This window comes from Oikopleura dioica, chromosome XSR (genome assembly GCF_907165135.1).
Source record: "Oikopleura dioica chromosome XSR, OKI2018_I68_1.0, whole genome shotgun sequence".
Classification (NCBI taxonomy): Eukaryota; Metazoa; Chordata; class Appendicularia; order Copelata; family Oikopleuridae; genus Oikopleura; species Oikopleura dioica.
The window spans coordinates 5,904,279-5,921,597 of NC_137294.1; the positions used below are offsets into that span (position 1 = coordinate 5,904,279).

The window sequence follows — 17,319 nt, forward strand, 5'->3', positions numbered from 1 at the left end:
GGAGCCATGAGCACCCAGGCGAGAGCGATGAAGCGCCCGTCCTGACGATTGAGATTTCTGACAGACTTCTGGCGAACGCGGGAAGTGAACGCTCGAATCAACATCAGGTCAAGCAGAGGATATCCAAAGGTTAGCCACTTAATTCTAGATAAATCCGCACTAGTAGTTCAGATTTCATGAACTTATCATCATGATAATATCATGTTTCGACATAAAATGAAATTAACTTCATAGATTTTATTTTCAGCGAATTCGGAAGTCACGATTCATGATGTCCGCCGGTGTACGATTACAGAAGTACCGGAAGAGGTTCGCCAATGGATCGTCCTTACGTTTTCTCGACAAGAGCAGGACGAAAACGAACGCAAAAGTAAGTCATCGAAAGCTCTATCAGGTTTTCTGTGATCCAGACTATCTTGGTCGATTCAAATGTATTACGTTACAGTCTGTAACTAACAAGTCTGTAAGTAACTTTGAAAGTCCAGTTTTTCTAAGAAATAGAAATTTGATTTTACACTGGGAAAAGACAAAGTCGATTTATTTGGACGAAAGTTTTAGCGGCTGACGCAGCCTAAAACTCATTTTTAGGGCAGAAGTTTGTTGTGCTAAAATTCGGTATTGTTGCTTATATAGAATTCCCCTCACTACCTTTATATGACACATAAAGCTTTATGATTGGCAGTTATCATAACTGGTGATATCGCTTTGTAAAAATATAGACCTTTACAAAACGCACGTGAGCTGAAGACATCTCTTAGGATGGATGTAACTCTAACGTCAACTTCTTCTAAAGTTTAACGATCAGAACGTAGAGATATAAAACAGGTTCCAACAATAATTCGCAAGTTTAAGAAGTACGGTTAGACCGGATGCTATTTCGATAAGGAAAAATAGCAATCACGTGGATGGATTTTAGTTAGAATCGCACCTGCATGTCGCATGGAATTGGTGTCTCCTTTCTATAAAAACTAACTGATGCGTTCTAGAGGGCCGCTTCCGTAAGTTGGTGAAGGCCATGAATATGCACATCCGCCTCCAAAAGTAAGACAGATGTATAGCTTTGCTCATTCCTCAGACGTTCAGGATGTTCACAATAAAGCAGGACGTGATAAGCGACCAACTCTCGGATTATTTATCGGAAATCGACAACTGGGGCTGGAATCCGTTCAAGGCAGGCGAACTGACAAATGGACACCCCTTGCACTATAGTATGCTCGAGCTCTTCCGAAAATACAATATCAACAGCAGGTGATTGCAAGTATCATCATTACAGCGATAATTTATCTGTCGAATTAAGGTTCGGGATCAAACAAACCACACTGATAAACTTCGCAGATGCCATCGAAGAAGAGTATCAAGTTGTGAGTAGCTTATCTCCCTCCTGTCTTATCATCGCTTTCACTCTTCTATCTTAGCATCCCTCATGAGGTCTTTTTACTCTTATAGTTACCCCGAACCAGATTAGATTCGAACTTTATTCAGCAAGAAATATTTTAATTTTGTTTTCCAAAGCTGTTCCTCTAAAGGTCTACAGTGTATACTCTGCAAGAAGAAAGTCCTCATTTAGAAATAGAAATTATATAATGACACTAGAGTGGCGCTCCTTATCACAACAACATCCATGCCACAGACGTGATGGTCACCGTGCATCAGCTGCTCTTTCAAACCCAAATGGCGCACTGGTTCAGTGTGGTTGGACAATTTGAGCAGTGTTATGTAGAAAGAGTAAAGTCTTACACTTCCGCTCGCTTACTTTAGAACGCAGTAATGAGACATTACTGTGGCGCGCTCGCTCGCTTCCGTTAGCTTGCTCAAATTGGCAACCGTTTTCAGTGATCTGGAGCTGTTCTCGATATTATTCGCGGCGGCAATCCATGACCTGGCGCACACCGGCCAGAGCAACCAATTTCACATCAACACAAAGTCTAACTTGGCGCTGCTGTACAACGACCAGTCAGTGCTCGAGAATCACCACATTTCCACAGCCTTCCGAATCATGAAGACCGGTGGCAACTCACTGGCGATCATGCACAAGTCAACGTATTTTTAGAGGAGGACAAAGACTTGACTTCAAGTCTCAACGATGCCCAGTATAAAGAATTCCGCTCCAACGTGATCGCAATGGTGCTCAGCACAGACATGAGCACGCATTTCGACAAAATCAAAACCATCAAATCTGCAATACGAATGCCCAAGGAATACTGGAACAATGTACTCGTCGATAAATCAGCCGAATATCCCAGAACGTATTCGACCAAGTTTTCTTCCTTGATCTCAAAACAATCCTTTTAGCATGGAGAAAATTCGCATAATGGAATTGCTCTTACATTCTGCCGATCTGAGTAATTGCGTCAAGGTGAGCTTCAAAATGAATAAATCAAAGATGCGTGTTATAACTAGCCCTGGAAATTTCACTCAAAGTCAGCAACGCTGTTACTGGAAGAATTTTTCCGCCAGGGAGACATCGAAAAGGCAAATGATATTCCCGTCAGTCTCCTGTGCGATAGAGTTACTACAGATGTCCCAAAGAGTCAAATAGGCTTCATGGCTTATATTATTGAGCCGACTTTCGCAATTTTAACGGAAACTGCATTTTTCATTGCAGTCACCTTCCTACCAGGTAAGGACACTAGAACTTGCACATCTGAAGCTTAATTTCAGTGGTTCTTGAGGAGGACCAAGTTAAAAGTAGAATTTCAACGGAGAAAAACTTTAAAGCAATAAGGAACTCAGATATAAAGTAAGTGCGCCATTTGATCGAGACAATTGAAATGCGAAAATCTTTAGCCACGAAGATGTGCTGCCAATAATAGACAAGTTCTCTTCTATCTGGATGGAGCATTTAACGGAGAACAGAATGAAATGGGCGAGTTTTGAAGCCCAGGGCTCAGTGAGCTTGGACAAAGTCAACGAAATACTAGAAGCCCAGCAAGAATAGACAAATTGCATATACGCAGGGGAAATAAAAACTGGAAATGCGTCAAAGCAGCTGCTCAAAAAAATATCCAAGAAAACACACACAAATCATCGTTGATCGAAGAGCTTCGAATTAAGCACCTACTATACTCAAGACACCAAAAAGCCACTTGTACCTACGGAAGAATTCAATATGAATAAAATAATATACTTGACCCTCAATGAGTCATTGCTATTTTTACAACCCGAGTTTTAGACCTAGCCATTGTGAGAGAAACAATGTCTTTTGAAAAAAAATCACCTGTTTATTCGAGTCATTTCCTATTTTCAAAAAATTTCAACTAAATTTGGCGCGACATCAAATCGTAATTTTGGTCGAGCGAATCAATAATAGTCAAAAAGAGAGAGAGAGAAAGTGAGAAAGAAGAGAGAAACGCTGAAAATGTTGAATTTTGACCAGTAAGTCAACTGAACGAGAGCAATACTTCTGAGTTACAAACAAAAATAACCTTTTGAGAAGATTTGTTTAGTCTCACTCGTGATTATAAATAACATCAATATTTTGTCGGATAGAAGCAGTCAAAATAAACTGCCGATAACAGATCTTCTCATGCCACGGCTAAATATATCATAGGGTTTAACATGAGCAAAATCGCTCATCTTATTTAACTGGGGAATAAATTTACTTTCATTTTACGAATCACTATGAATGCTTTTTTATTATTTATATAACAACTCTTCGCAAATATTTTGCAGTCTAAAATCGGCAATAATTATTAATTAATTACGGTGATTGCCTCTTTATTAATATCAATAAACCTGTATTCGAGTAATTATCTCTCACAGAATATCAACGTACTTCTAAAAAGATACGTTTATGGTTATTGAGTTTGGCCAGAGCTCTCGTTACAGATTACGATTGCCCATAAAATTCTAAAAAAACTCGGCCTGATTGACCCCGGTGGGGTTTCTTGCGTTGAACATACGCTCGGTTAAGCTATTTTTTAGTTGGGGCGCCACCTCCCCCTGGTTTTAGCTCTGCGGCCGTGTTAGACTGAGTCTGGCCAGAAGGCACCGACGGACGCCGCACTGAAGCACGAAACCTTTAAGGGAGAGAAAATCAAAGGAGAACCTGTTTCTGCGATGAACAATTCCCCAGTCACGTGGTTGGGTTACAACCCAGCCAAAAATTACGCCGCCGCCGCCGGTGGAAAACGAAAGGTTAAATATTGAATTTTAATAATTTCTCTATTTAACTAGCAGTAACGCGAAATTGCAGAATTCGCAGCGCCGTTTCTAGTTAACAATGTTTTTGATTACTTTGGATAACGTAGAACAGCCAGTTCAGGCTTTACGGTCAAATCGTAAAAATGGAAATTAACAAGCCAACCGTTCCAAGCAGAGTTAAATCATGCATTGCAACATAGTGATTTCAAAAAGTTAAATTAGTTGAACTTTGAGATTTAGCTCTGATTGAAAGGCAGTTCAAACGCGGATTTCTGACAATAGGCAAGCGGGACTCACCGTATTTCTTTTCGCGATAATTAAATGAAAATGACGGGAGTCATGTCCCTGATGTAGATCCAAGCCCGAGAATCGATTCTAATCAAAGGCGTCCAGCGTCAAGGACCCACTCTAAACGCAAGGTTTATTTCTAAGACGACTCCCTTTTGATACTATGCCTTGATTTCTCTCCAGAGCGACTGTAAATCGCCAGTGATGGATTTCCCCCAGGGCCAGCAAATTGATTACCTAATTAACCACTGTATACTTGTCTGCTTGTTGCCGACGCCCAGTAATTGAATTACTAGCTTCCAATTTGTTCATCACCCAGATAATCAGCTCAAAATTGGCACTCTATATTTTTTTATATCCATATTTAGTCAAAATATGTGTGGAAGAATATCCTGGCTGGTGGCCTTGCAGGAGGAATAGAAATCTGCATCACCTACCCAACAGAATACGTGAAAACCCAACTGCAGCTCGACGAAAAAGCAAACCCACCGAAATACCGCGGCATGGGTGAGTGACTCAGTTTAACCTCTTGAAATAAAACATACCAAGATTTACTCAGCACTTAACCTTAGGCCTTTTTTGAAAACTCAAACAGACGTGTGTTTTAGTCGACTGCGCTAAACAGACTGTGGCGCAGCGAGGTGTCGGCGGACTTTACCGTGGACTCTCTGTGCTTCTTGTCGGCTCGATTCCGAAAGCAGCAGTCAGGTAAGCTGCTAATCGCCTAAACAAACTCATTCAATTTTCATGTTAGATTCGGAGCACAGCAATGGGCCTCCAACAAGATACAAAGTGGCTGTTTTGGCGACGGGTTTGCCTCTAGAAATCCAGTCGCAACTGTAAGTTTACTACTTTCCACAGTTAATAACTGGACTCTAGAGCTTGTTATCTGGTCTATTTGCTGGTTTTGCGGAAGCAATTCTCGCCGTGTGTCCGATGGAGACAGTAAAAGTGAAATTCATTCACGACATGAACCAAGCAAAACCTCAATACCGTGGTCTATTCCATGGAATGCGAACCATCATCGCTCAAGAAGGATTTGCTGGATGCTACAAGGTAAGTTTCTTCGATTTTCTTTAACTCAATACATTTTAAGGGTTTGACAGCTACACTCGCAAAACAAGGTTCAAACCAGATGATTCGATTCGGCGTGATGGACTCGCTAAAGGCCTGGCACGTCGATAGAACAGGCTCCGCTCCTGGAATTATTTACACTGCAGTTTACGGTGGCATGGCGGGAGCTGCCTCTGTCATCGGTAACACGCCGATTGATGTTGTCAAGACGCGAATGCAGGTAATATTAGCGCAATTGAAGGCAACAATCTAACCGCGCACTTCAAGGGCTTGGAATCGAGCAAGTACAAAAACTCGATGGACTGCTTCATGCGAATCCTGAAAAATGAAGGGCCAGCCGCGCTGTATAAAGGCACCCTTCCCCGAATGAGCCGAGTGGTGCTCGACGTCGCCCTCGTCTTCGTCATCTACGAAGAGGTCCTGAAAGTGCTAGACCGCGTCGCTCCCGAATAAGTTTAAGATGCAAGGCAAATGTTCGTTGTTTTTTTTTGACCCTGAAGGCTAAGCTTCTGTTCGAAATGATCGTTATTCCTGATCAACAATTCTATCTACTTCTACTACAACAGTTCAATATTCTTATTTCGACGCTCATCGTGAACGTTAAAGACAACTTATTACTCTCATGTTTGGATGGTGTATTCTTTTCAAGTCTTGTTTCTATTATTCTTCTGTTCTGAACGATCTGTTGCTTGATTGATTTTTCTTTCTTCCGAAAACTGAAGATTTCGGGCTTTGAATTTTTCCCGAGAAAATTCGGGTCAATATTATTTTAATAAATTCCTTAGCAAACAAGTTTCGTAATATATCTAGGATAGATATTAATTTATTGAATTGGTGTATTTTCAATCAATATAGCTGGCAGTTGTGGAGAATGTACACAAGAAAAAGTACAGTCAATGCACGGTGATCGAGGAGGATTAATGAGTACGAATGTTGACGATCGAGTCCGAGTCAGAAATGCGATCAACATTGATTTCAAAGCCGTCGTCGGTCGGGCCGTCCGCGGCTGAGCCTGAAGAGGAGCTGCCCGATGAGCCAGACGCGCCATCGGAGGTCTGATCGCTGCGCATCGTCGCAAAAGGAGATTGCATTTGCTTCATCAAAGCATTCAATATAATGTTCGCTGTCAAGGCCTAAACAAGCTCTTTTTATATCATTTTCTCTTTTCTGCTTACTTTGGTCGTAGCTTCAGTAGCGAGTGCCGAGGCACAGCGAGCGTTGTAAATAGCAAGGCGCAGCAGCTTCTGTGGATCCTCACCGAAATGATCGCTTCGAAAGCCCGCATTAGAAATATGATACTGAAGTTGTTGCTGGTCGGTGTTAAACATTGGATGTTGAAAACCGAGATGAGGATAAGTGTTAAAAATTTCAGGCGATGGAGACTGCTTCCCTTGATGATGTGTGTTCTCTGTTACGGTGGCATCTTCTTTCGCAGGTTCCATCTTCTGATGATTAACTGGAGAGCATAAATATTGACCAAACATTTGTATTTTTTACCTCTTGGAGGCATGAGAACTTGGTTAGACGAATGAATAGAAGTAGAAAGGTTGGTAGCTGGCGGTAAAACTTTTTCTGTGGTAATAGGGGTAGTCACTGTAGCAGTGGTAGAAGTCTGTGCTGATTCCAAAGTAGCTGGGAGACAAGGAGGAGATATATCCTGTCCGTCCGCAAGGTCCATTTTTATGGCGGTGATTGGGGTCTTATCCACTTTTGGAAGCTTCTTTCCTGGTGTCCCTTTTCCGTTGTCTAATAATTGTTGTATTTATGAATCATTTTCTAACTTTTATCATGAGTAATTTAAACAAGTTCCCTTTTTTGAAGTCACCACTTCTCGCTCGTTGATTTTTGAACCAGCAGCTAATCTGGCTAAATGGTTTCTGCAGAAAGTCAGCGATTTCAGTTCTCCGCGATACGGACGGGTATGGGTTTTCCCTGTAACTAGCGAAGAGGAAATCTTTCTCCTCTTCGGTGTATGCAGCTCGTTTGGGTTTAGAAGAGCTAATTTTGAACTGTTTTGAGTAAAGTGGTTATTTTTGATTTACCTGGACGACTGCTCGGAGGAGGGAGGAGATCCAGCCGGCTTAATGGGAGTCGGGTATTTTCGCGACGCAGCTGTGAACGGCAGTTGCATTCCGATTAAGATATCTTCGGCTTTTCTCATAGTTCATATAATTGTCAGATATTCTTTTTATGTCTACTTCTCAATCAAGAATAAATGAAAAATAAATAGACCTAAAGAAGATCTTCTTTGATTTAAATGAACGAGGTAAAATTGAACGATTCCTGCTTTATAGCGATTTATAATAGTGAAGAATTAAGATAATTAAACCTTCTTTGAACTCTCTTACGAAGTTAGATTCTACCGTTATCGGGCCTTTAGAAAACTCTTGTTTCACTATAAATAAAACGCGCCTTTTTTGTCGATCTCTTGAAAACGGCCCTGGAAGTCGGGCGATTTTTGCGGACTCATCCGATACTCTCGGAAAAATGTGAAAACTTCTGATTTTGTCTCCTCGCGTTTGAGCTGCTAACTGGTGTCTGATCGCAAAGAGCTGATTTGTATTTTGCAAGCTCAAAACAGAAACGGTCTCGAGTCGAGCCAAAACGGTTGAGAAGGTGGCCCACCGCGATTTCACAATTCTGTTTCGCACATATTTTTGCACGTCTAGAAATAATAAGAAATAGAGAAGAATAGCAGCTCATCCAGGCGGAGAAATCCTGAGACATAAAAATGCCAAAAGCTCGTCGAAAAACCCTCTCGGGTTTGGCAAAGGAGGGGTCGGAAAGCAATGAATTTATGATTGATTCTAAGAGAGGTTCTAAAATTCTAAATAAAGGTCGGTTTTGGCGCCGGTCATGTTCTCAATGATATGTGTGGTACAATGTGGTTTGGATACGGTCTCGTGTGGATGCAAGACACGCTCAAGTTTAGTGGCTTCTAACTTAGCAACTTTAGAATTTATGCAATTTTAAGAAGCCAAAAATAGATTTCATCAACTAATTGTGGATATATTATTCTAGTCGCGCAATTCGCCGATGCGATTTTCAACCTTTGGGTCGGCAACGAGTGTGATAAGGTAACTTGCATAGGATCCCATAAAGTAACAGTCGGAATTGAAAGGTTACGCTTATAAAGAAATTCGGTCGGCGAAAAGGCTGGCACGCCATAGGAACTCTGATGGTGCTGATAGGCATTGTTTTTACATTTTTACCGCCGTTTACTTATGTTCCGGGTATAACTCCCGAATGGATGGCAGTGTATCATATGATGAGCTGTCAAGTAAGTTCTTCTTGTCAATAATTTTCGAAGTAATGCTTCTTCAGGTACTTTTCAACGCTGGCTGGGCAATCGCACAGATTGCGCACTTGTCACTCATTCCTTCGCTAGCGATAACGGAGCAAGACGAGATTTCCTTGAACTCGATTCGTCAAGCAATGGTATACTGCGCCTCGATTCTGACATACACTTTGGCCGGTTTCATCATAAAAAACTCGGTCGATGGCGCCGGACTTGACTGGAACACGCGGTGGCAGGTAAGATTTTTATGCAATAAACAACTTGGCGATCTTTGTTTTTGATTACAACGCTCAACTTCGTGTCAACCGGGGTTGGTTTTATTTTCGCGCTAACCTTCCTGACCCTCACACCAGAAGATCCAACCGAAACGCCGATCCTCGAAACAACTCATGTCACCTCTACGGTCAAGCACAAGACCCTCACAGTCCGAGAATGGGCGGCAAAGCCAGGCTTTTTCCGAGTAGGTGTTTGCTACACACTTACACGGTTGATGTACAATCAGGTATGCAATATACCTGCTAGTAAGCAGCTAGAATGGGAATCATTTTTACGCTAGCAACTGCTCTTCTTCCCTGTCCTGATCACAACATCACTCAAGTTCCCAAACAGCTACATTGGCTTTTGTCCACTTGTTCTCTACGCGTCAGGGATGTTCCTATCTTTTGCTCTTCCGCACATCCTTAAAATTACAGGCAAAAAGGTAAAATATCAATTTCAACAACGGTCAACAACCATTTTGAGTAATTTTTACGCAAATAAGTTTTCTGAGACTAAAATTAATGCATCTTTTCAAGTGTATGATGATTCTGGCGACGTTGATGGTCGCAGGTGGTTTTGTCTGGCTCGAGTTCTTACACACGGCGACGAATGAAATTTGGGGAATTGCAATTCTCCTTGGCATGGGCGCTGCTGGAACGCTGATTATGTCTCTTTCCTCGATTGTAGATGTGATCGGCAGAAATCGAGAGTCCTCGTCCTTTGTTTACGGAACTTATTCGGTCTTCGATAAGGTATTTCAATGCATGAAACGTAGTTCTTGAATTTACACGTTTTCAGGTGATGAACGGGCTTGCTGCACTTGTTACACAAGTCATGTCACCCTGCGGTGATGAGCACTCAACTCAAGAGTGCCACGACGACTTCCCTAGTTTCTTCGGGCGAATGGTAATGATCTTCACCGGCCTCGCCATGGTGGTTTACCTCTGCTACCCAAAATTCGAGAGGACGGAAGAGCACGGTGACGACGTGATGAGCTCCATTATCGTCTCAAATAGGTAGTTCAGATTCTGCCAAAGCGAGACCTTTCTAACCACGGCTTTAGATTCCAGCGTCATCACTCAATGTCACTCTCCTACTCGCAAAGTCACAACCTCGAGTCCGAACGCCGCCCGCTCCTTGCCAACAAATAATTATCAATTACTAAAATTATTGAATAAAACGACAAAGCTGAACGAACTTGTTTTTTGTATTGCAAAAAGAAAATAAGTAAATAGATTTTGTACCGACCGAGAAAAAGAAAAATCCGAAGAAAAAGTATTGTTTGCTGGAGACTGATCCTTTCTCAGGGTGAATACTCAGAGAATATACAGAGTATAGGGGTGATAAAGTGATTCCGTTGTCGAAGCAGTCCAGCCAGCCCTAAGGAAAGATTATAATGAGCTCGAAATTGATTGATTGTACTCACATGATTCAGGGGAGATTTAAATGCCGATTGGCTGGAAACTACGTTTATAGAGAGAAAGAATTGGGTTCCTTGTAGTAGGTGATCGCATGAAATAATAAAAATAGGTCTCTTATGCTCTAAGGAGAGCATCTTCAGAGAGATTCTGTTCTTTTATGATCACGTGCCTTTTAAACATTGGAACGGAACGAGTGGATGGACTGCAGCAGCCAGCTTCTTGGATCTCTCGACAGAATGAGCCTAGCACAACGCCGAGTTGGCTCTCCAAGTCGTCGAAATTAACATCGCCACAGGTTGCGCAGCTCTGGACGACCTCGTCCATCGACTTATCCCAGGGACAGGCGATAGCAACGGTGGCTAACGCGAGACAAATAACTTTCATGTTTCTTTTTTAACTAAAAGTGAATGTTAATTGCTGGGTTTTTTAAGGCAGCAGAAAAGAAAGTTTGGAGTTGGATTCTTGAGCTCTCTGGTTTTGCGTTGGGACTTTACCTTGGCAGATAGATGTAGACTGTCACTAGTGGAGGACTTTTATACCTGCAGCCTGCGGTTAATAATTGAGTGCTTATCTATAATTGCATTTCGACAATGTCGAACACTGTTTTGCCTTGGGCCATTTAAGATGTTTCCAAACGAAACATGTCACTCTCTGTCAGGGCAGCACTGTGCGAACATTATCACACTTAATCATTCATTTCTTGCATCATTCAACGGAGCCGGACATTTTTGCCGACATTCGCGGGACATCTACTAATGAGTTCAGCTTAATTCTCTTTACCGTAATTCCTCTTCCGTAGTCCGAAAGTCAGAATGAAGGCCTGCTCGGATGAAGGTTCATTGATCATGTTCACAAATTACCAAGTGAGTTCGGCCAAAAAGATAGATCAAAGGTTAATTTGAAATATGCAACTAGGTCACTCTAGCAAATAAATTTATTATTCTAATTACTCCCGTAATTACTTCTTAATACGGGATATCACAGCTCAGTATGTTCGTATGAATTGTTTTCTTCTGATTCCTTGGTTTCGTCCAGTTTCAATTTGTAATCCACTCTTTCGCGAATAAACTTATGAGGTTGTAAAAATTGCCAAGTCAAGATAAAATTAAAATTACACGCTTTCAATGGGGTGTCACAAGGTCGACAGATTTTGCGTGATTAAATGTCTCTCGAAGAAGTCATTTTTAACCAATGCCTGAAGAAAGCCTTCAATGTTTCGAGATCCCTTGTATTGCTCCGGTTCATCTTTTGCACCGCGACCTGCCCAGAATATTGTCGGAAAGCCGCTGTATCTAAAGTACTTTGGCGGGTGGTTGGCAGTCGCGTCCATCTTTGCAAAAAGTATTTTTTCGTCTTCGAGGAGAGTTTGGGCGAGCTCTTAATTATAGTTTAGGAAATCCACATGCTTATCGAATGCCTTACCCTCCCAAATTGGCTCCAAGGTTTTGCAATGACCGCACCAAGGAGCATAAAATTCGACGAAGACGTCCTTCTCCTCGTCAAGAACTATACTTTTGAATGTGTTTCCAGTTACAATTTTCACTGGGTCGTTGTTTTCCTCTGGTGGCTCTGCACTCTACGTACAATATAAATAATTTTTCACAAGGAAAATAACCCGCCTTTACGTAAAACTTCAACTCGCCATTTTGATATTGTTGTATGAACTGGCGGACATTTGATCCGTCCGGAAGCATATCGCAGACAATATCTTCGTCGCAGACTTCCCCCACTTCCATCCTATAGGAGTCGTATTGTTCATTCCAAATAACAACTTTCGGAGCCTTCTTTCCCCAATCTTGCAGGGTTCACTCGCGCTCGATTAAATTATGTAACATAATGTTTTTTCATTCAATATTTGTTTTCCTTATCTGAATCCTTCCCTGGTTTCCCCCCGAGACTATCATCCAGCAGATCTTTAAAGTCTTCCGCATTACCAATTCCAAATTGGAAATCAGGGAATTCAAGCGCAACCTGTTTTCAGGGCTTGACATATGTTGCGCGCATATTTTTCTAGCACACATTCAAATCTTTTTTGGAAAGCCTTTCCTTCATGATTCGGTTTCGCCAGTACCGCATCCCTTTCGGATCCTTCTCGATGTGGAAGTGGTAATAGAACATTACCATAGGCGGTCTTGTAGCATGAAACTGATCGACAGTTAGAATTGGACAGAGGCCGGTCTGGTGATCTTTGACGAAGGTTCTTATCAATCCCGCAGTAAGCTTGTCTCCCTCGAATACTTTGTAAGTGTCCTCAAAAGGATTGTTGAAGTAAATTGGACGATGAAGAATTATGTTGTTCCAAAGTCCATCTGGGTACTTTTTATTCATGAATAGCTCTTTCGCCAGTGTTCGATCAGTCACATGAGCAAAACGATAATCGTCGGCCAGAGCGCCCACTATTTTGTGATACGAACGGCTGTAAAAACTTTCTGTATCTTCGTCCTCTTCAGGAAATATTCCGATCACGCCTCCGTCCGGATGGTTGGTGAATAACTCTAGATCTTCTCTTGATCGAATCTTAATAAATTAGTCTTCAAATAAGATCTGTGAGGCTCAAAAGAGAAAACATTTAACAGTTTAAATTTTAGATGAACTGACTTCTATTCGGGTCTTTGATCAGTACCTGATGAGAGGCGAATGAAAACTTTCGCCTCATAAATTTCTTAACGTCTTCATCGGATCTCAAATGATTTGGATTGTCGCCCGAATTCTTTCCATCCACGTAAAGGACCACGTGCGGGTAACCCTTAACACCTTCGGATTTGCACAGTTCGACGTGTTCTGCAACCGTGCAATCTTTTGATGTTCAGAAAAGACTGGTTTCAGGCAAAAACAATCAAGTTAATTAAAGGTTAGTAAAGTTAATCTTTGGTCAATTTGAAGCGCAAACAATATTTCATGAGCTTCCGCAGAACTACCGTTATTTTCGCTTAGCTAGAATTCGATAAAAAAACTGATTTCAACTTGGCCAGTATATTTTAAATTAAACAAACGTTTTTTGAACAATACTACAAGTGCAAGTTTCATCGGCGGCGTTTCATTGCTGAGAACTTTTTCTGCTTTCTTTAACTCTGGCAGGAATTTGCCACATTTTGAGCACCACGGAGCATGGAAAGTCACTAGCACTCTCTCATTCTGATGGATAACCTTCGGAAAACTATAGTTGTCGAGCTCGAGTAGCGCCGCAGCCGCCTGCCCAAGAAAAAAACTGCACAAAAATTGTATCAGATGCATCCAAAACAATTGCTTGCGTGAGAATCTGCCCGAGATTGTTTTACAATCAGTTTTGTAGCACCGAGGCACGATAAAAAGGACTAACCGGCTATTGCGCCCCGCGGGAACAGCAATCAATCCGTACAAATTCTACACAACTCATTTTTAGTATATTTTTTTATTAAAGGTGAAGTAAGATGAATTGGTTGAAGTTTTCAAAATCAAGGCGTTACAGATAAAGAGTGCAGTTGCGCGAGCGCGTCGCGTTTTGTTTTCAACAAGGTGAGAAATCTGCGCAGGCGACGACTGTATCTTCCTGGGAAACGCCGAGAATGTTTTGAAAGTTCTTCACTGTTTGTATCTATTGATCGTCGTAAGCGGCTATGTGTTGAAGCTGGTTGAAAGTGATTACCAAGTCTGGTTCGAGACTTGAGGGACCTGGTTTGAGACCTGTGGTTCTTGATTGGAAACCTGAGGAACCTGGTTCGAAACTTGAGCCATTTGGTTGGAAGTCTGGGCAACCTGGTTGGACACTTGTGGCATCTGATTCGATACTTGGGCCATTTGGTTAGATGTCTGGGGGACTTGGTTGGAGACTTGGGCAACTTGGTTAGATGTCTGAGGAACCTGGTTCGACACCTGAGGAACCTGGTTCGATGTCTGAGGAACCTGTGGTTCTCCTTCTGGGATCGCATCGGGGATTTTTACGTCGACGTAAGCGGGACGAGGAGTTGTAGGAGCCTCAGTGGAAGTTGTTGTGGTGATGACAGAAGTGGTTGTAGGCTCCTCGGTAGTAGTTGTGGTTGTAGTTGTAGTTGTAGTTGACGTCGTGGTTGTTGAAGTAGTGGAGGTTGTGGTGGTATATGCAGGAGTCTTCTTCTTCTTCTTCCTCTTGTTTTTCTTTTCTCCCTTGACTTTCTTGCCTCTTCCTCCTTTGCCTCCTTTGCCTCCTCTTGCTCGAGCGATTCCGGATTCGTCGACATCTGAGTTCAGCGCTTCGAATTCCTCGGCAGTGATTACGTTTCCGTCGTCATCGTAGTAGATGTAATCGTAAGAGTAGGAGTAGGAGTCATCGTAAAGCGTGGCGTCGACGGTATTCTCTTGGGCGGTGACAGTGGCAGCGGCGAAGATAAAAAATTTGAAAAGTTTCATTTTTGCTCAACTGGTCGAAGTATTCCCGATCCGATGAGGTTATGGCCAGCACTAGAATCCACCTCGTTTTTATACGCAGGTCGAATATGTTACGCACGCTTAGGTGGCGTGAGAGAGGCTCACGCACGGGCTCAAAGTAGCGGACGTTATTATGCAAAACTTTGTGATGTATTCCCGGGTGAAACCACATTCGTACAAAGCGTTTCGGAAGCTATGGCAATAAGTTAGAAAGAAAAATTTAAAAATACAACAAAAAAAATGATCAAGAATAAACGCCTGAGCTAATCATTGATAAGAATTCGACATCTTGCTCTTCATAATTAAATTCTATTTGATAAGAAATTGATCGAAAGGCATTGTTTGAAGTTCACGTTTTCTGACTATCGTGTTTTCTTTTTCAAGTACCTAGTATAAGCTAGCGATTAGTATACAGCACGTACTTCGCGCATAAATATTTTCTCTGGTAACCTTATTTTGCAAATTGAAACGTGTTTGCTGCTTGCCTCGCTCAATAACGAGCAAAGGGGAGTAAACTTGTTTCACATACTAATACTTGGACAATAGTTTCGCTCACGGATTATTAGAGTTCAATTTCTGGTGCTTAATACAACCCTCCGTCGTAAGATGACTTTTCTCGGAGATACAAGCTGCTCCTTATTTTGCAAGCAGACTAATGAAATAGGATGAATTTCGCGCACTTCATTATGTAAGCTAAATGCATTACGCCCGGCGTATTTTCTTCTTATCGTTACGTTTTTGGTGAACCTTGCAGAATTTACAATTTCTGAAGACTTCAAGCTCTTCAGCGATGATTAGAATCCACATCATTACAATTGAACAATCAAAAAAGCTCACGTAAAAATTTTAAGATGCTTAAAATAAGTTATATGAGCTTATTTGAAGTCTCGAAGGACAGCAAGTCTCAGAGTTATTCATACAAGAAAATCCCTTACTCGATAACAAGTTTTTGCATCGAAACAACGGTTATGCCAATTTCTATGATTCAGGTTTTGCGGCAGAACTTTAGCCATCAACCGTACTCCTCAAAGGTCAGCTCGCCTGTCTATTTTCAGAGCGATGTTGGTTGGCGCTCGTGCTTCGAAGAATTCACCTACTATGGATTTCAAAGAGTATGTTTGAAGCTTATACGAAATAGAGGGACCATCCATGTTAAGCTCCATGAAAATATTTTTAAAACAAAGAGTTACAAAGAAAACGTCATTCGTCCAAATGACTGGAAAAACGCTCCTAAGTGGATCAAAACATATAGCTTGAAGAATTGACATAACAGGTTGAATATGCGAGGGTACTACTATTCTGGCCAATGATGCAAGAAAATTGTCTAAAATATAGAACGATGTTTTGATATTTCAATCCCAAAACGAAAAAGGAACTTTGGTCATTGTTCTGTTAACATAGGGGACAAGTTTCGACGTATAAAGTAGCAGAATTTCTGGAATTCTTGGATCGTTATCGGTGACTTCTTCATCCGACGCCCGTGACCCGTGTCAAAAGAAGAAGATGATGCAAGTTGCTGGAAATCGATCTATCAAGAGTTCGACAACTCGGAAGGTTATCGCTCCCTTACCACAACGGCCTGTTCTTCCTAGGATAACATTTTAATCCCATAAACTTTCAATTAATTTTGACGTTTTGCGGCGTTGTCGGCACTTGTTCCTCGAGCTCAAGAATGGAGCACTTTTCTCTTTCAATAATCGTTTGCCAAGTTCAACGTGATTAGACTCAAAACACTCGCTGCTAATTGCAACATTATTGATTAAGTGGGAGTGAATACGGAACGAGAAAGTTCTAAATAGGTCAATAAACGCATTTAGAGTGTTTTCATACACGATTGCATGTAGTTGGTTGTATTTATAGCGATAATCAAAAATAGCCTAAGCAAATTAAAAACGAAAATAGTTAAATTCTGTTTTCAAAACAGTTTATTTTCACTGCAAAATAGAATAAGTCAGTGACAAAGCTATCATAGGCTATCAAAATCAAATTTATTCTATTATATATTTTAATATTCAGCGGCTCCGTCGGGCCTGGTTAGCTCAGTCGGTAGAGCGTTGGACTCTTAATCCAACGGTCGCGGGTTCGAGCCCCGCATTAGGCTCATCTTTTTGATCCCCTGCCTTCGTGATAAAGATACATTCGTGAGATCAACCAGTGGAGGGCGCAAAGCATCTGTTCTCAGAGGAAGAGAAAGGGCTAAAAATCTTCTTAGCGGGAGAGCGAACCAAGAATCTATTCCGTGAAGAGTCCATACCTGTCAGTTATTTTCCGAAACGATAAGAAATTAAGTTATTTATCTGATGTAATGTGGGATGGATTCGTTGAAGGAGAATCGTCCAAGTGTACACCACAAGAATCTTGTACGGCATGGTCGATACCAGAAAGCATTCGCAAGCTTGTTGCTGTTGCATCAAGATTCGCACAAGCCTTGTTTTTACTGACTTTAGTAAGTGT

At 41.6% G+C, this 17,319-nt stretch overlaps 6 protein-coding genes, 1 long non-coding RNA gene and 1 other non-coding gene across 8 annotated transcripts; 4 read left to right on the plus strand and 4 right to left on the minus strand.

Annotated features, from left to right (window-relative positions):
- On the plus strand, nucleotides 1-3,097 carry LOC145710670 (dual specificity calcium/calmodulin-dependent 3',5'-cyclic nucleotide phosphodiesterase 1B-like). Its single transcript, XM_081788467.1, has 11 exons — nucleotides 1-129; nucleotides 248-370; nucleotides 987-1,041; nucleotides 1,076-1,248; nucleotides 1,298-1,361; nucleotides 1,834-2,006; nucleotides 2,051-2,246; nucleotides 2,293-2,356; nucleotides 2,401-2,620; nucleotides 2,662-2,740; nucleotides 2,788-3,097. Exons 5-11 carry the CDS (start codon nucleotides 1,336-1,338, stop codon nucleotides 2,936-2,938), a joined length of 909 nt encoding a protein of 302 aa, XP_081644593.1. The 5' UTR covers nucleotides 1-129; nucleotides 248-370; nucleotides 987-1,041; nucleotides 1,076-1,248; nucleotides 1,298-1,335; the 3' UTR covers nucleotides 2,939-3,097.
- A 137-nt stretch (nucleotides 3,098-3,234) lies between these two features.
- On the plus strand, nucleotides 3,235-6,291 carry LOC145710669 (tricarboxylate transport protein, mitochondrial-like). Its single transcript, XM_081788466.1, has 8 exons — nucleotides 3,235-3,375; nucleotides 3,925-4,137; nucleotides 4,800-4,938; nucleotides 5,040-5,139; nucleotides 5,186-5,270; nucleotides 5,311-5,487; nucleotides 5,528-5,725; nucleotides 5,773-6,291. The coding sequence occupies exons 2-8, from the start codon at nucleotides 4,060-4,062 to the stop codon at nucleotides 5,956-5,958; spliced, it is 963 nt and encodes a 320-aa protein (XP_081644592.1). The 5' UTR covers nucleotides 3,235-3,375; nucleotides 3,925-4,059; the 3' UTR covers nucleotides 5,959-6,291.
- Nucleotides 6,292-6,317: 26 nt separating this feature from the next.
- On the minus strand, nucleotides 6,318-8,067 carry LOC145710668 (uncharacterized). The gene is made up of 6 exons (XM_081788465.1): nucleotides 7,918-8,067; nucleotides 7,548-7,656; nucleotides 7,312-7,503; nucleotides 7,003-7,235; nucleotides 6,681-6,961; nucleotides 6,318-6,638 (listed from the first exon to the last, which is right to left on the minus strand). The coding sequence occupies exons 1-6, from the start codon at nucleotides 7,973-7,975 to the stop codon at nucleotides 6,423-6,425; spliced, it is 1,089 nt and encodes a 362-aa protein (XP_081644591.1). The 5' UTR covers nucleotides 7,976-8,067; the 3' UTR covers nucleotides 6,318-6,422.
- A 24-nt stretch (nucleotides 8,068-8,091) lies between these two features.
- On the plus strand, nucleotides 8,092-10,254 carry LOC145710666 (major facilitator superfamily domain-containing protein 12-like). Its single transcript, XM_081788464.1, has 10 exons — nucleotides 8,092-8,274; nucleotides 8,339-8,430; nucleotides 8,491-8,582; nucleotides 8,627-8,785; nucleotides 8,830-9,038; nucleotides 9,083-9,305; nucleotides 9,360-9,503; nucleotides 9,598-9,813; nucleotides 9,860-10,077; nucleotides 10,125-10,254. Exons 1-10 carry the CDS (start codon nucleotides 8,237-8,239, stop codon nucleotides 10,210-10,212), a joined length of 1,479 nt encoding a protein of 492 aa, XP_081644590.1. The 5' UTR covers nucleotides 8,092-8,236; the 3' UTR covers nucleotides 10,213-10,254.
- LOC145710671 (uncharacterized) lies at nucleotides 10,250-10,875 on the minus strand. Its single transcript, XR_014135058.1, has 3 exons — nucleotides 10,652-10,875; nucleotides 10,488-10,555; nucleotides 10,250-10,441 (listed from the first exon to the last, which is right to left on the minus strand). It is a non-coding gene; the product is annotated as an uncharacterized LOC145710671 (long non-coding RNA).
- A 585-nt stretch (nucleotides 10,876-11,460) lies between these two features.
- Nucleotides 11,461-12,218, minus strand: LOC145708979 (protein disulfide-isomerase A3-like). The gene is made up of 4 exons (XM_081786671.1): nucleotides 12,108-12,218; nucleotides 11,905-12,058; nucleotides 11,672-11,859; nucleotides 11,461-11,550 (listed from the first exon to the last, which is right to left on the minus strand). The coding sequence occupies exons 1-4, from the start codon at nucleotides 12,216-12,218 to the stop codon at nucleotides 11,461-11,463; spliced, it is 543 nt and encodes a 180-aa protein (XP_081642797.1).
- A 274-nt stretch (nucleotides 12,219-12,492) lies between these two features.
- Nucleotides 12,493-13,225, minus strand: LOC145708980 (protein disulfide-isomerase A3-like). The gene is made up of 2 exons (XM_081786672.1): nucleotides 13,106-13,225; nucleotides 12,493-12,999 (listed from the first exon to the last, which is right to left on the minus strand). The coding sequence occupies exons 1-2, from the start codon at nucleotides 13,136-13,138 to the stop codon at nucleotides 12,493-12,495; spliced, it is 540 nt and encodes a 179-aa protein (XP_081642798.1). The 5' UTR covers nucleotides 13,139-13,225.
- Nucleotides 13,226-16,893: 3,668 nt separating this feature from the next.
- On the plus strand, nucleotides 16,894-16,966 carry TRNAK-CUU (transfer RNA lysine (anticodon CUU)). The gene has a single exon. It is a non-coding gene; the product is annotated as a tRNA-Lys (tRNA).
- Nucleotides 16,967-17,319: the final 353 nt, after the last annotated feature.

Coding starts and splice junctions, on each gene's coding strand:
- LOC145710669 (XM_081788466.1), top strand. CDS start 4,060: ATGAACAATTCCCCAGTCACGTGGTTGGGTTACAACCCAGCCAAAAAT. Junction 4,138..4,799: donor CCGCCGGTGGAAAACGAAAG/GTTAAATATTGA, acceptor ATCCATATTTAG/TCAAAATATGTGTGGAAGAA. Junction 5,726..5,772: donor TTGTCAAGACGCGAATGCAG/GTAATATTAGCG, acceptor GCGCACTTCAAG/GGCTTGGAATCGAGCAAGTA.
- LOC145710668 (XM_081788465.1), bottom strand. CDS start 7,975: ATGAGTCCGCAAAAATCGCCCGACTTCCAGGGCCGTTTTCAAGAGATC. Junction 7,504..7,547: donor TCCTCCGAGCAGTCGTCCAG/GTAAATCAAAAA, acceptor GTTCAAAATTAG/CTCTTCTAAACCCAAACGAG. Junction 6,962..7,002: donor AGTTCTCATGCCTCCAAGAG/GTAAAAAATACA, acceptor TATGCTCTCCAG/TTAATCATCAGAAGATGGAA.
- LOC145708979 (XM_081786671.1), bottom strand. CDS start 12,218: ATGGAAGTGGGGGAAGTCTGCGACGAAGATATTGTCTGCGATATGCTT. Junction 11,860..11,904: donor CTTGGAGCCAATTTGGGAGG/GTAAGGCATTCG, acceptor ACTATAATTAAG/AGCTCGCCCAAACTCTCCTC. Junction 11,551..11,671: donor AAGGCTTTCTTCAGGCATTG/GTTAAAAATGAC, acceptor CAACCTCATAAG/TTTATTCGCGAAAGAGTGGA.
- LOC145708980 (XM_081786672.1), bottom strand. CDS start 13,138: ATGAGGCGAAAGTTTTCATTCGCCTCTCATCAG. Junction 13,000..13,105: donor TTTCATTCGCCTCTCATCAG/GTACTGATCAAA, acceptor TAATTTATTAAG/ATTCGATCAAGAGAAGATCT.
- LOC145710670 (XM_081788467.1), top strand. CDS start 1,336: ATGCCATCGAAGAAGAGTATCAAGTT. Junction 2,247..2,292: donor TCAGCCGAATATCCCAGAAC/GTATTCGACCAA, acceptor CAATCCTTTTAG/CATGGAGAAAATTCGCATAA. Junction 2,357..2,400: donor ATCTGAGTAATTGCGTCAAG/GTGAGCTTCAAA, acceptor TGTTATAACTAG/CCCTGGAAATTTCACTCAAA.
- LOC145710666 (XM_081788464.1), top strand. CDS start 8,237: ATGCCAAAAGCTCGTCGAAAAACCCTCTCGGGTTTGGC. Junction 8,275..8,338: donor AAAACCCTCTCGGGTTTGGC/AAAGGAGGGGTC, acceptor AAAATTCTAAAT/AAAGGTCGGTTTTGGCGCCG. Junction 9,504..9,597: donor TTAAAATTACAGGCAAAAAG/GTAAAATATCAA, acceptor CATCTTTTCAAG/TGTATGATGATTCTGGCGAC.